This window comes from Mastigoproctus giganteus, chromosome 8 (genome assembly GCF_048544385.1).
Source record: "Mastigoproctus giganteus isolate SK-2022 chromosome 8, ASM4854438v1, whole genome shotgun sequence".
NCBI classification, from domain to species: Eukaryota; Metazoa; Arthropoda; class Arachnida; order Uropygi; family Thelyphonidae; genus Mastigoproctus; species Mastigoproctus giganteus.
Genome location: NC_143582.1, coordinates 113,585,079 through 113,599,481, shown reverse-complemented (window position 1 = coordinate 113,599,481; position 14,403 = coordinate 113,585,079). Strand labels below are relative to the sequence as shown.

Genomic DNA, 14,403 nt, shown 5'->3' with positions numbered 1-14,403 from the left:
GCAGGTTTTGGAAGTTGATATTTCCATTTCTTCCTTGAATTTATTTTAAGGAAGAAATGGACAAATGTGTGGAGTGAATAGGTGCGTGAAATGGGAAGCTTTTTTTTTTTTTTTTTTCCTCTGTTGCTGTATAAGCTTTCTTTTTTGCATCATATACCTCTAATGTTAATGCTGTTACTATTACTAAAAGTACTGTACTGTATGGTATGAAATTAACTTAATCTTTTCGACAGAATGATGCATCCTGTCTGAAATTCAAAACATAAATTAATAACAATATAAACACCACAATGATGCAGTAACCATGAAACTGGATGCAAAAAATAAATAAATAAATAAATAATAATAATAATAATAATTTTGATATCATATACTCAGGTTTCAGAAAGGCTTATCATACTGTTGAACATAAAAGACTGCTGTACAAACTAGAGCAATGTGGCTTTATGGGCAAGTTACTGCTGTGAATAAAGGGATGATTGAATGGGAGAAGACAAAGTTATCAGTGAGAACTGCTCTTTGTGGACCAAGGTTATTAGTGGAAAACCTCAGGGTTGGGCCCATTATTATTTTCAGTATTTATAATGATATTGATGAAGGTATATAAGGTAAATGTCAAAGTTTACAGATGATACAAAGTTCACAGGACGATTAATAACAGTAATCAGGGTGAGCTACTGCAACAAGATCTAGGAAACTTAGTTTGATTGTCTGAGAAATTGCAGTTGAAAGTTAACATTGAAAAATGTATCGTACTACATATGGGTAGCAGTAATCCCAGATTAACATACTGAGGTTAGTGGAAAAAGAACTTAGCAGTAATTATGTAGTCAGATATGAAGTTCTCTGAGCAGTATAGTCATAGGATTTTGTCAGTAATATACAGAAACTTTTCTAGCCTAGTAAGGAGGTGATTATCTCTTTGTATAAGGCCATAGATAGACCACATGATGAGTCCTGCATACAAGTCTGGAGTCCTCACTTTAAAAGGATGTAAATCTGCTTGAATGGGTGCAGTGAATGGTAATTAGATTTGTGAAGGGTACAAAAGGGTGCTCTTACCAAGGACAGCTTCAGTTCTGCAAATTGCAGCATCTGGAACTAGCCACCTACAGGAAAATCGGTTTGAATTGTTTAAGGCTTTGAAAGGATCAATGATGATGGCATTCACTTGCTTTTTTAAATTATTTGCCACTACTATTACTAATTCTGCTATCTAACCACTAGGCAATGTTTCATTGCTCAACTGAGTAACATTATGAGGCTTGCTATAAAGAACTTTCAAAAAAATTACATCAATCCTAGAATCTGACAAAACATTGCCTGGTTATTAGGTACCAGCAGTAATTTTTTGATGAAGTTAGCATTAGTAGAAGCATATGATGCAAGAAAGCAAGCTTATGCAGCATCAGCCAAAAAAAAAAAAAAAAACTTCCCATTTCAGCCCTCCATTCATTCCAAATGCCTGTCCAGCTCAGCCTTAAATTTATTTAGGCTATCAACTTCCACAACAAAAGATGGCAGTCTGTTCCATCAATCAAAGTTTTTTGAATGGTTACCTTATAATCATTCCAGTAAATTTACATAACACTGGCATTTAGTTTATGGTGCCTTTCTTTTAATTACTATAATTGTTTGCAGTGGAAGTACCATAGTCTTCTTTTCAAATAAGTATCTTTATATTGGAATTGTGTGCTGGAAAATATTAATTAATGGAATAATGTAAAAGGTTTCATTGTTGCTGTGTTCATTCTATGCATTGTTATTTTTTTTTATGAAATATCCTTTGTAAATAATTTGAATAAATTGCATTATTTATTAGCTCATTTATATTTTCAGAAATCTTGCCAGATGAACAGGTGAAAAGTGCCACAAAATTAATTAATGAAGTACTTCTCATTCTTAATATTATTCCAAAAAGTAGACTGATTTCAGAAAATGTGCTTCAGACTATTCAAAATTGGATAAATACCCATTCCAAAAGTATTCTCCTCTTACCATGTCTGCATGCTGCATGTTATTCAGTGATATGCAAGGATCACCTTGCATTAATTGCTGAATGTTGCATTTTATCAGAATTTGGTTCAGGTAACATTAAAGAATTATGTTTATAATGTGTTGCTAAAAAAAAAAAAAAATATATATATATATATATATATATATATATATTATAGATATATTTGATTAACCTAAGTACCAAAATCTTAAAATATTTATGGTTAAAAGACAGTTCCCTTACTATTCTTAAAGTGACTATTATTGGTGCAAATACTCCACAATATCTAATTTCATTGTATTAGATAAGACATGTTATTTTCTACACTTGTAAACCTGTGATTCCAGAAATATACATGCCTGACAACCTTATAAAAGATAATTTCAACTATCCTCCCATACCGTTAAAATCTAAACCTCACAACTAGCATTGCCAGAGCCAATTTATTATTTGAATTTTGTAACAGTGACATCACTAGAAATTTATTTATTTATTATTTATTTTCCAATAAAAATCTTTGTTAGCATATGTGCTGGTTGGATATTTTGCAAGGTGGTGGTGCATGTGGGAATAAAATTTTTGTTCACCAAATTTTCAAATACTAGCAATACTTTAATTAAGTCAAGTTTGACTTACTGTACAGCCGAGCCAACATTTCATGATCAGAAGGATTTTGAAAGAAAGAATTTGTATGTTTTAATGTTTCAATAAATTAATGAAAATATTATAAATTGCATATTACTTTGAAATCCACAGGTTTTTCCACAAAATTTGAAATTACAAATCATGGTGCAAAGTGGTGCACTTGCACCACCTTGTACCATGCTGTTGGCATCCATGTTTGTTAGCTTCTTTTTAAGAAGTTATTCTACATTTCACGGATCTCTTCAGTGAGTTATGATTACATAATTTCATCCATCTTCATTTATTCTTTCTACAACTAATTCCTGAGTTTCAGTTGAGCTGTAAATAACACAGGCCTACAACTTGAAACTTGTACAATGGGAGTTTCTATTATAATATATTATCTTCTCTAGCCATTCCATGCTGATTTTAAAATTGTCATCACTTTTTTTTATCATGTATTTTTTTTTTGCCATGAATTCACTTTTGTAATAGATTAGAGTCCTTGTTCACACTGCAATGTCTAAGACTCTTGTAATTTCATATCATTGCACACCATTGGTGGAATGAACAGCTCTTAGCTGCTTTTAAGGGAAAAACAATCTGCTCTTCAATTTGTAACAGCCAATTCATGATTTCAACTCATGGCAAAAATAAAGTGTAAGCAGAGCACATCGTGTTCCTGCATTGTTTCTTTTACCTTGCTTAATAAGAAGAGATTCTTTTACCTTGCTTAACAAGAATGTTAAGCAAGGTGAAAGAATCTCTTCATCTGCCCCCACAATAAACTGAGTGACTAAGTTCTCATTTTGTTACTCAATGTAATTAGGGTTTCGTTCTCAAAGGATAAGAAAGAAGTTTCTAGAAAGGAAAGTCACCTTTCTTGTTTTTATTTCATTTACTAACCTAACTTACCTGCTTGGTAACTTGTTGGCACTACTACTACTACTGCTTCCCTGTGGTTAGGATGGACCTGAGTGAAAAGACATTTCAAGACTAAAAGAAATCAGAAATGGATTAATCTAACCATATCGTAATAGTGCAACTTGACTCAATTATAATCTTAGATGACCCACATCTTTTCAGGATAAAAGGCCCTGGGTGCCAGCGTTTCTGTGGCCAAACAATTCTTTTGCATATATAGAGCGTTTTCTTCCCAGCCACTGAGTTTTCCTTGTTTTCTCCCTTACTTATTAAACTTTTCTGTTTAGTTGCTCTAGTTTCTTAAAAGCACTAAAAAGAGAGCCCAGAAGAAGAAGAAAAATACCCTTTTCTTTAACTTACTTAATCTTATTAACTGTAAAAAAACCAAAACAAAATCAAGTTGTGCTGCATTGGTGCAGATGCAAATTCTGTATGCTCGGTGTGTACGTTTAATAGTGAATTATATTCCCTGTGAACTATTCCATGTGTAGTATCTGCATGATCCTAAGGATACCAGGTACATGGTGATACTCTTCTTTGACCTGTGCCTTAATCAGGTAATTATTTATTAATATTTTTATATTAATAGTAATTTAACTATGGACTTGGGCCATAAAACTGCCTGACCTTGTTTCAAGGTTATTGTTAACCTCCATGAAAAGAGCGGTTTGACTGGTTAACCTCGAGTTGGAAACAACCACTACCCCACCTCTAGGGACTCTAATCTCTTAATTCAACAAAAACACAGAGCCACATGCTAATAGCAATAATGACTCAGACTAAACACACAGCACTCGCAGTAACTGCTGGAATGTGTGACCTTTGCCACACCTCGGCAGATGAAACCTTAAACTGTAGCAAATCAAAGCACAGAATATGCCTGTTATGCTTAGGGTGTTCAAGCCTCTCTTGCTTGTCACTGAGCAAAAGGAAAGGGTTCCTGAGGAAATGTCTAAAGACTAAACAAATAGGAACCACGGCAATGGGCAATAGGAAGGGTGATACCCCCCCCACAGAGAGAACAAAATGAATCAGTAGGAGTACTTCATACTTTGGAAGAGGGCAATTCCATAACCCCTCACTGCTGTACTGATAGTCAAAAAAAATGACTTGGGAAATAAAGAAAATAATTTTGATCAAGAAGTTAGACATCATTTGGATTATGAGCAAGATCGGACAAATGACCCACCAAACAATGTTAAGGGAAGAGCTGTGAGTTCACAAACGCAGCCTGATACAATCACTGGACACAAATCATGTTGTTGTATCTCTCCTGACAACTGCCAAAATGCCAGTTGTCTCATCTCCATACTTGCAGATCTCCCTAATGCAATGAATGAACAGTCATGCACCCCACATCTCAGCAACCTGAATAATAGCCTTAGCAGCATAATAGCGGAAGCATCTACACAATTTGTTTACCCTGTTGCTATGCAGGCTGAAGAGTATATGCATAATTTAGAGGAAAAATTTGCAAAAATTTACAAATCTACAACTCAGTATAAACTTCGTGCACAGAATGAGGAAATTAGAAAGAAAATGAGCTTGTTGAAAAACCAGATAATAGACCTAAATAGCAATATTATGCTATTGGAGAAATCCACATACCAATAGTTTTTGTTGGGGTCTTCAGACCTCAAACCCAGCTAGCAGAGATAATGACACTGTACCTTCTAAATTTGAAAAAGATTGTGTTGGCCGTGTATCCTTTCTCGACGACTAGCTCTACTGTTTAAGCAGATAACCAACCAAAAGATGCAGTCGTGAACATGTCGCCCATTACTGTCTATGAATGATAAACAAGAACCAAATGGTTCTGTTGTCACTTCAGCCAAGGATAAAGCTGACCTGCTAGCATCCCATTTTTCTTCCACCTCATGTATTAATGATCTTGGTAAAACACCTCCCACCATTCCCAACACGCTACATTCAATGCCTCCTGTGGTCTTCCGTCAAAAGGATGTCAGAAGGATTTTGAAGAATCTTGATGCTAAGAAAGCTCCAGGTCCCGATGGTATTTCTCCACTTGTTCTCAAAACCTGTGCTCCTGAACTTGCTCCTATTCTTTGCCACCTTTTTTCACTTTCTTATTCCAAAGGTATTTTTCCTTCTGCTTGGAAATTTGCTCATATCCAGCCAGTTCCTAAAAAGGGTGACAAATCCCTCCCATCCAATTATCGTACCATTGCAATTACTTCTACTCTTTCTAAAGTAATGGAGAAATCAATTAACCGCCAACTCTTAAACTACCTAGAAACCTTTCGTTTGATCAACAATCACCAGTATGGATTCCGTCAGTGTCGATCCACTGGTGATATTCTGGCTTATGTTGCCCATTTATGGACAAATTCAATGGAAAAGTTCGGTGAAATTCAAGCAGTTGCTCTAGACATCTCAAAGGCTTTTGATCATGTTGCATAAAGGTCTTCTAAACAAGCTTCCATCTTATGGTTTCCAACTTTTTTTTGCAATTGGTTATCCAGTTTTCTCTGATCGCTCACTGAGGTTGATGGTAGCTGGCTCTCTGTCTCCTAACTTCCTAATGCTGGTGTCTCCCAAGGTTCAGTTCTTTCCCCACTCTTTTCCTCTTGTATATTAATGACTTTCTTTCATTGACTGGAAATTCTATCCATAGTTTTGCTGATGATAGCACATTGCATTCCACTTTCCATTTTGAGAAACCTTGTCCTGCTCAATCAGCTTAAACTTCTTGAATGCCGATCTCCAGGTAATTCTCCATTGGGGCAAAGGCAACTTAGTTGATTTCAATCTTTTTAAAACTCAGTCTTGTCTTATATCTCGCAAAAAGGATTCTTCTGCTCCTATTCTTATCTTTGGTGACACTCCGGTGTCTAAACAAAATGATATCTCTCTTTTGGGGATTACCTGACTTCTATTCTGTCTTGGCACAAGCATATTACAAATATTGCTTCTTCTGCATCTAAAAACTTGGTTTTCTCTTTCGCTCTCGGCATTACTTTTCTTCCAAACAGCTGTTCACTCTGTACAAATCACAAATCCGCCCTATCATGGAATATTGTTCCCACATCTGGGGCTGTGCCCCCAAAACCTCTCTCAGGCTTCAATTCCATTCAGAAGAGGGCAGGTAGGTTAATTAATGACTCCTCTCTAACAGAGTCTCTCCACTCTCTGTCTCTCATAGACATACTGTTTCTTCTGCATGCCTTTTCTATAGATACTTCCATGGTCACTGTTCTTCTGAATTGGCTTCTATAATTCTAGCTCTCTCTTTCAAAACAGTCCGAACACGTTCTGCCACCAGCTAACATCCATTTACTATCCAACTCTAAACTCACAGAACCAACTTGTCATCTTCCTCGTTTATTCATTCAATTGCCATTTTCTGGAAGAGCCTTCCTGAAAATTACAGTCTGCAGAAGTTCAAGTCTAATTTCAACAAATATCTTTTTTTCGTCTTCTCAACCTTCAACCCAAGCATGGAACTCAGTACTATAGGTTCTAATACCTCTCGTGTTTGGGGTTTTCTTAAAAAAAAAAAAAAAAGGGTCCATAGACCAGTTCCAGGGGGTCCGCAAAACAACCCTCTGGAACTGGTCAAATTATTTGTTCTATTTATGTGATTAATAAAGTTATTATATATTTATGTAAAAATAAGAATAAAGTTGAGTTGTTTTAAACATAAAACTTTGAATTTTCTTTTCAGAGACCTTGTGTTCATGCATATATACCCCACACACACACACACACACACACACACACACACACATATATATATAGGGGATCCATTACCTTTTTTTCATTTTTGAAGGGGTCCATATATATCAGTAGTTTGGGAACCATTGTTTTATGTTATTATGTGGTGGTATTCCTTTTATGTAAAAGGAATATGTGTTATTCCTTTTACATAAAAGCCATGAAGGGAGTTGTGTACAGTATAGAATAAAGAATTTTTCCATTAACTTCTATGCTTGGTCACCAATCATAGAAGTTAATAGAATCTTCATCTATTAACTTCTATGCTTGACACTGCTCCTGCCTCACCATGGTGGGGCTGGTAACCTGGGTGGTAAAGATAAACCACCAGGGCCAAAAGGAGCCATCATGGACACAAGCAATTATCTACCTTTAAAGCCTTCGAGCTCAAGATCAGAACTTCCTGACATCAACCATGACTCCAATCAACCAATAAGGCTTCGAAGGGAAGCACAGTGTCATAATTAATTACCAGATTTCTTGGTGATTCATTCTCTATCCACCCAACCGGTGGCCAAATTATCACCATAATTTGAATGGAATCACAAAAATTTTAAAAAGAATACAATCCTGAGACCTTCTGATTGAAAGAGCCTCCTCAAAAAATTCTGGGAGACTGTTAAACACAACATCATTTTGTGGGCTGACAGTATCAATTACTCCCTACAAAACCTTGAATTCATCAAAAGGTGTCATCAGCAAGTGAGACCTAATAACAGTCTCCGAAAATGAACTACTCCAAGAATTCAGTAGTCAAAAAGTAATAAATGTGAAATGAATCCCCTTGACGTGGGCACCTCTAAATGGTGAAGGGACCTCCCAGTGATGCTGCTAGTCCTCCCGTTTGGCATCATTGGGATCCAACACCCACAGTCAAGTTAACATCATAGAAATCTGGCGTGTTTGCTGTGCGCTGCGGAAATTCCGAAAGGGGGATCCTCTTGGTTGAGTGATCCAGCTTCAACACACCACTTTGGTCCCTGCTTTGATAAGACAGGTGGTCCTTGATGGCCTGGCTAGGATCAATCGGATAGTGGGTTCACCTGCTAGCGTCAACTGTGTCAATGCTATACCCTACCCTCATGGTCTGATGGACAGGATTCAGGCTGGCAGCAGTGGTGCAGATATGGTGTCTGGGTAGACCTGGCATTCCACTCCCGAGCGCATTTATTGCTTGTCAGGTAGTGGGCATCCCTTTGGGCTCAATGGTGGGTGAGAAGCCCCTCGAACTGAACCAATACAAAAAAACATTATGAATCCTAATAAATTAATTTCTTCAGGGGGCACAACATGGTCCTTATTTCAAAATACGGATGGAGAGACAGATAAAGCTAAGTTCTGGCTTTATCTGTTTATAGAGAGCCAGATAAAGCTAGGTTCTGGGTCTCCTGGCTTGCTTCCAAGAAACCCAGAACCATCCTATTGCTCTGACAAGCTGTTTGTCCAAAGTCCTGGAAAGAATGATTAATTCTCACTTAGTATGGTATATGGAAACAAACCACCTACTTTGCAGGACATAGTGCAACTTTCGAAGTAACAGAACCACTTTGGATCATTTAATCTGACTTGAAACATATATTCATGACACTTTTATTTAATTTGAGCATCTGGTAGCAGTCTTTAATAATGAAAAAGCATATGACACAGCCTGGTGATTTGGCTTATTTCAAGATATCTTTAACTTTGGTCTTAAGGGTAACTTTCCTCTTTTTATTAAACACTTTTTCTTGAATTGCCAATTTCAAGTCCATTTAAGATCCACACTTTCTCGAGTATTTTGTCAGGAGGAGGGAGTCCCACAATGATCCGTTCTAAGTGTCACGCTTTTCGCAATCAAAATAAACTATTACAGAACAACTTCCACCCACTGTAAACAATGCCCTCTACGTTGATGATTTTACTTTATTTTGTCATTCATGCAATATGAGGATCACTGAAAGGCAACTGCAAAAAACCATCGATCATCTTACCTAATTTCATTGGCTAATGGGTTCAGATTTTCATCGCAGTAGACCGTTTGTGTACACTTCTGTCGAAAAAGCAATCTTCATCCTGACCCAGATTTAAGGCTTGGACAAAACAACATTCCAGTTGCAGCAGAAGTTAAATTCCTTGGGGTTTTTTTTTGACAAGGTGTGTTAAAGGGTTAACATCTTTTATGCTCTTTTGTCAACTTCTTGGGGCACACTTCGTTCTACCTTTCTTCGTCTCTATCGAACGCTTGTCATTTCCGGACTCCAGACAGTCACTGGAGCATTTCGCACATCTCCTATTCAAAGCCTTTAAATCGAAATCCCTGCCCAATCATCCCATTTGGGCATTGGTCTTCGAGTGACGATGGGAAAATCTCTACAATACACGTAAGACTGCCTACAGATCTTTTGGTATTCAGATCAAAGGACCATTAAACGAACTAAACATGATGGTAGACAACGTTGCCCAGTCACCAAGGCAACTCTTTCCACCCTGCCATGCTCATCTTCCAACTTATGACTTCTCCCTTAAGATTTGGGAGAAGGCTACTATGCCGCCAATTGTCTACCAGGCAACTCTTTGCATCACACAGAAGGCAGTATTCTGACTTTCTACCAGTCTACACAGACAGATCAAAGTCAGAATCTTATGTGGGATGTGCTGTTTTATTTCCCCACAAAACTTTATCCAAGAAGATCTGGTGAGTATGGACTTGCCACACCCAGCATCCTGAGTTGGATATCATCATTCTTCTCTTTCTTGGTGATTCCTTTTACTCTCTCTCTCTCTTTCTCTCTCTCTCTCTCAGGGTAACTCGGGAATTTTTTTTGGCTGGTGCAGCATAAGCCTCTGGTTTCCTTGCACCATATGGCTAATAATAATAATAATAAGAAGAATCTAGCATTTATACTGCAGAGTTGCATGCAATAAAAATAATCCTTGATTACATTATAAACAGCGATTACCAAAGGTATATGATTTATAGTGACTCGTTAAGCGTGTTATAGGCTCAACTGTCAATGAAGTTTCACACTCATCCGGTCTTGTCCTGGATCAGGCAGCTGCTCTTTTCTGTCGCAGAATCAGAATTTGACATTTGCTTCTGCTGGATCCCAAGCTACATTGGGATCTGGGGAAACGAATTAGCTGATACCACTTCTAAATCATCCATTTCCCTGGATAATCTTTGCCGGTCAGTCTCCTTTACAGACTACAAGCAAATAATATGCTCTAAACTATATTCCCAATGGACCGGCCACAAATAAACTACATCCCATTAAGCCGGTAATCACACAATGGTAGTCCAGTCTATGCAGGGTCCAAAGAGAGGAAGTTGTTCTTGCTCAGCTCCACATAGATTGTAGTCATCTTACACACTCCTTTTTTCTGAGGGCAGATGACCCACCTATGTGTGAGGCATATAACAGTGTTTTAACTATTCATCACATTTTTATCTTGTTTTTTAGAGAAGCACACTGCTTATTTTTTAGGAATTTTTAATAATCTGGCTGATCCATTTACACTCACTCAGATTTTAAGTGACAGAGACAATGTGTCTGATGTTTTTAACTTTTTACACTCAGTTAATTTATATACAAAGATTTAAGTTTATATTTTTTTATATTTTATTTTTAACTTATAAATTGTTTCCTTCTTTAGAACTGACAAGCAGTCGGCCAAACACAAAACATTAGCATGACTCTTCACAAGCAAAGAGGTTAAAAACCATTTCCTCTGCAACCGAGTTTCCTGCATTTTTAATAATGCATTCATTATCAGAACAGCCTCTTAGTAAGCTATCCTCCTTTCTAATCCAAAAACACTTGGAAAGTTATAGGCTCAACTGTCAATGAAGTTTCACACTCATCCGGTCTTGTCCTGGATCAGGCAGCTGCTCTTTTCTGTCGTAGAATCAGAATTTGACATTTGCTTCTGCTGGATCCCAAGCTACATTGGGATCTGGGGAAACGAATTAGCTGATACCACTTCTAAATCATCCATTTCCCTGGATAATCTTTGCCTGTCAGTCTCCTTTACAGACTACAAGCAAATAATATGCTCTAAACTATATTCCCAATGGACCGGCCACAAATAAACTACATCCCATTAAGCCGGTAATCACACAATGGTAGTCCAGTCTATGCAGGGTCCAAAGAGAGGAAGTTGTTCTTGCTCAGCTCCACATAGATTGTAGTCATCTTACACACTCCTTTTTTCTGAGGGCAGATGACCCACCTATGTGTGAGGCATGTAACAGTGTTTTAACTATTCATCACATTTTTATCTTGTTGTTTAGAGAAGCACGCTGCTTATTTTTTAGGAATTTTTAATAATCTGGCTGATCCATTTACACTCACTCAGATTTTAAGTGACAGAGACAATGTGTCTGATGTTTTTAACTTTTTACACTCAGTTAATTTATATACAAAGATTTAAGTTTATATTTTTTTATATTTTATTTTTAACTTATAAATTGTTTCCTTCTTTAGAACTGACAAGCAGTCGGCCAAACACAAAACATGAGCATGACTCTTCACAAGCAAAGAGGTTAAAAACCATTTCCTCTGCAACCGAGTTTCCTGCATTTTTAATAATGCATTCATTATCAGAACAGCCTCTTAGTAAGCTATCCTCCTTTCTAATCCAAAAACACTTGGAAAGTATTGCAGGGTCTCCTAAGACGGTTAAGAGACTGCAATCAGGCGACTTACTAGTTGAAACTGTCAACTGCAGGCATTCTGAAAAACTCTTAAAAATGACAAACTTTGCTAAAATTCCAGTAAAGGTAACTCCCCATGCAACCCTAAATACATCTAAGGGTGTTATATCTAGTTGGGAACTTTTGAATGTGACAGAAGAAGAAATTAAAGAAGAGCGCTTCAGGAACAAAACGTAATTTCTGTCAAAAGAATTATGACTGAAAGGGACAATATACTCACACCCACCAGAAATATCATTCTCACCTTTAACAGTCCAAATCTACCCTCATCAGTAAAAGCAGGCTACATTGTCGCATTCATCCTTATATTTCTAATCCGTTGAGATGCTATAAATGCAAAAAGTATGGCCACTCTCAAACGGCATGCAGAGGGAACCCAACTTGTCCCAACTGCAGATCTTCCGATCACAATTAGAATGACTGTTCGGTGAAAAAAATGACCTGTCCTAATTGCAAAGATAACCATCCTGCTTACTCTAAAACATGTGAGAAGTGGAAAATGGAGAAAAAAATTGTAAAATATAAAGTCGACAACAAAGTTAGTTATCAGGAAGCAAGAAAATTAATTGCACCCAGTATACCTAACCATACCTATGCCAGTATTGCACAAAAATATCAAAAAATAGCCACGTAAACTGATGTTACTGTTCCATCCAACATATTAATCTCCGACTGGGCTTGAGCTGTCCTTTCTCAGCAGCAGTCCAATATCCTGAAGCACTCAGACCAAACAAGTAATACACCTCTTACGATTCCAGCAAAATCTCTTTATCTGCCAGTGATTGCTACTACTCCAAATAATCCCAGTTCAACTTCAAAACAGATTATTCAGGACACATCGATGGATCCAGAGTACTCATCCAAAGAGAAAGATCCGATTCTGGAAATATCTGTAGAAGAAGATATGGATACAGGTCGCCCCACCTTTCCAAAAAGAGATAAACCAAAGCCAGAATGCCACATCAGGTACAGCTTCTTCTAAACTCAAATAATGCCTTACATTTTATAGTGGAATTGTAGAGGCTTTTGAGGAAACATCGACGACATTCAATACTTAATTAGACACTACTCTCCAGTGGGTTTCTGTCTGCAAGAAACCTATTTAACTGCTCAAATTTCTGTTTCTATAAAAAAAACTACTCAATCTATCAAAGAGATCGGAATACATCCGACTCTGCTCGTGGTGGTGTAGCTATTTTGATTAACTCAAAGATCTCTGCTAGCCAAATCATTCTCCAAACCCAAATTGAAGCTGTTGCTGTGCGTCTGATTACTCAGATTGCATTTACGCTAGTCTCAGTCTATCTCCCACCAAATAATACCTACTCTTATAAAGATATCGAAGAACTTTTAATACAGCTACCCCCCTTCCCCTATCTGCTTGCTAGGGGATTTCAGTGGCCACCACCCTTTATGGGGATCCTCTAAATTAGATAGACAGGGCCGACTGATTGAAACTCTACTAGATAAACAAAACCTTTCCATTCTTAATAGTGGTACATACAGTTACCTACTGGACAGACTTCTGCAATTGACCTCTCGATTTGTTCTCCGATACTGTTTCTAGTCATTCAGTGGTCCGCTATGGATGATCCAATGGGCAGTGATCACTTTCCAATTGTCTGTAATCTGCTGACTACACAACCACCATTAGACCAACCCTGCAGGAAATGGAAATTTTCTAAAGCCAAATGGTCCAAATTTCAATCAGCAATCACTCTGGACAAAGAAACTATTCAGCTACAGCCTATCGATAAAGTAACTGATTATATCACATCCTGTCTTTTAGTTGCAGCGAAATACTCAATTCCATTATCAAACCCCCGAACCCGACGGCACTTCAACTACTGGTGAACGAAAGGAAAGAAGGAAAAAAATAAAGCATTCAATTTATTCCGTCGATTTCCAACGACAGCTAATTTAATTAGCTACAAGAAGCTAAGGGCAAAAGTGCGGTTCATTCACAGGCAAGCCAAGAAAGATTTTTGGACTCAGTTTGCATGTACTATCAACAGAAATACAGACTCTAGATTAATATGGAAGAAAATTAGACAGCTTTCTGGGAAGTTTCGAATCATCCCTTTCCCACTTCTTTCATACAACGGGCAAGAACTCTCTGGTCCTCTAGATATAGCGAATGCTTGGGCAAAACCTTTGCCCAAGTCTCAGCTGCATCAAACTACACTCCGAAACTCCAAAAAATTAAGGCTGTCACCGAACAGAGACCCATCAACTTTAAAACCTCACTATCACTTCCGTATAATCATCCTCTTGAATATTGTGAACTTTTAAAAGCCATCAGAACAACACACTATTGATCTATTGAACAGTGCAGCTGGGCCAGATGGCATATATTATGTCATGCTGCAGCATCTCGATGACAAAAACTTACAAATGCTGCTAGTCTTTTTTTAACCAGATCTTTCTGGAA

General features: G+C 37.4%; 1 protein-coding gene across 1 annotated transcript in view; it reads left to right on the top strand.

The window, feature by feature from the left end:
- Epg5 (ectopic P-granules autophagy protein 5) overlaps positions 1-14,403 on the top strand; it is a 1,526,775-nt gene that overhangs the window by 1,381,256 nt on the left and 131,116 nt on the right. The window contains exon 42 of the mRNA XM_090380318.1: positions 1,840-2,088. Coding sequence (XP_090236444.1) covers positions 1,840-2,088 — 249 coding nt within the window. The remainder of the gene's footprint in view (positions 1-1,839; positions 2,089-14,403) is intronic.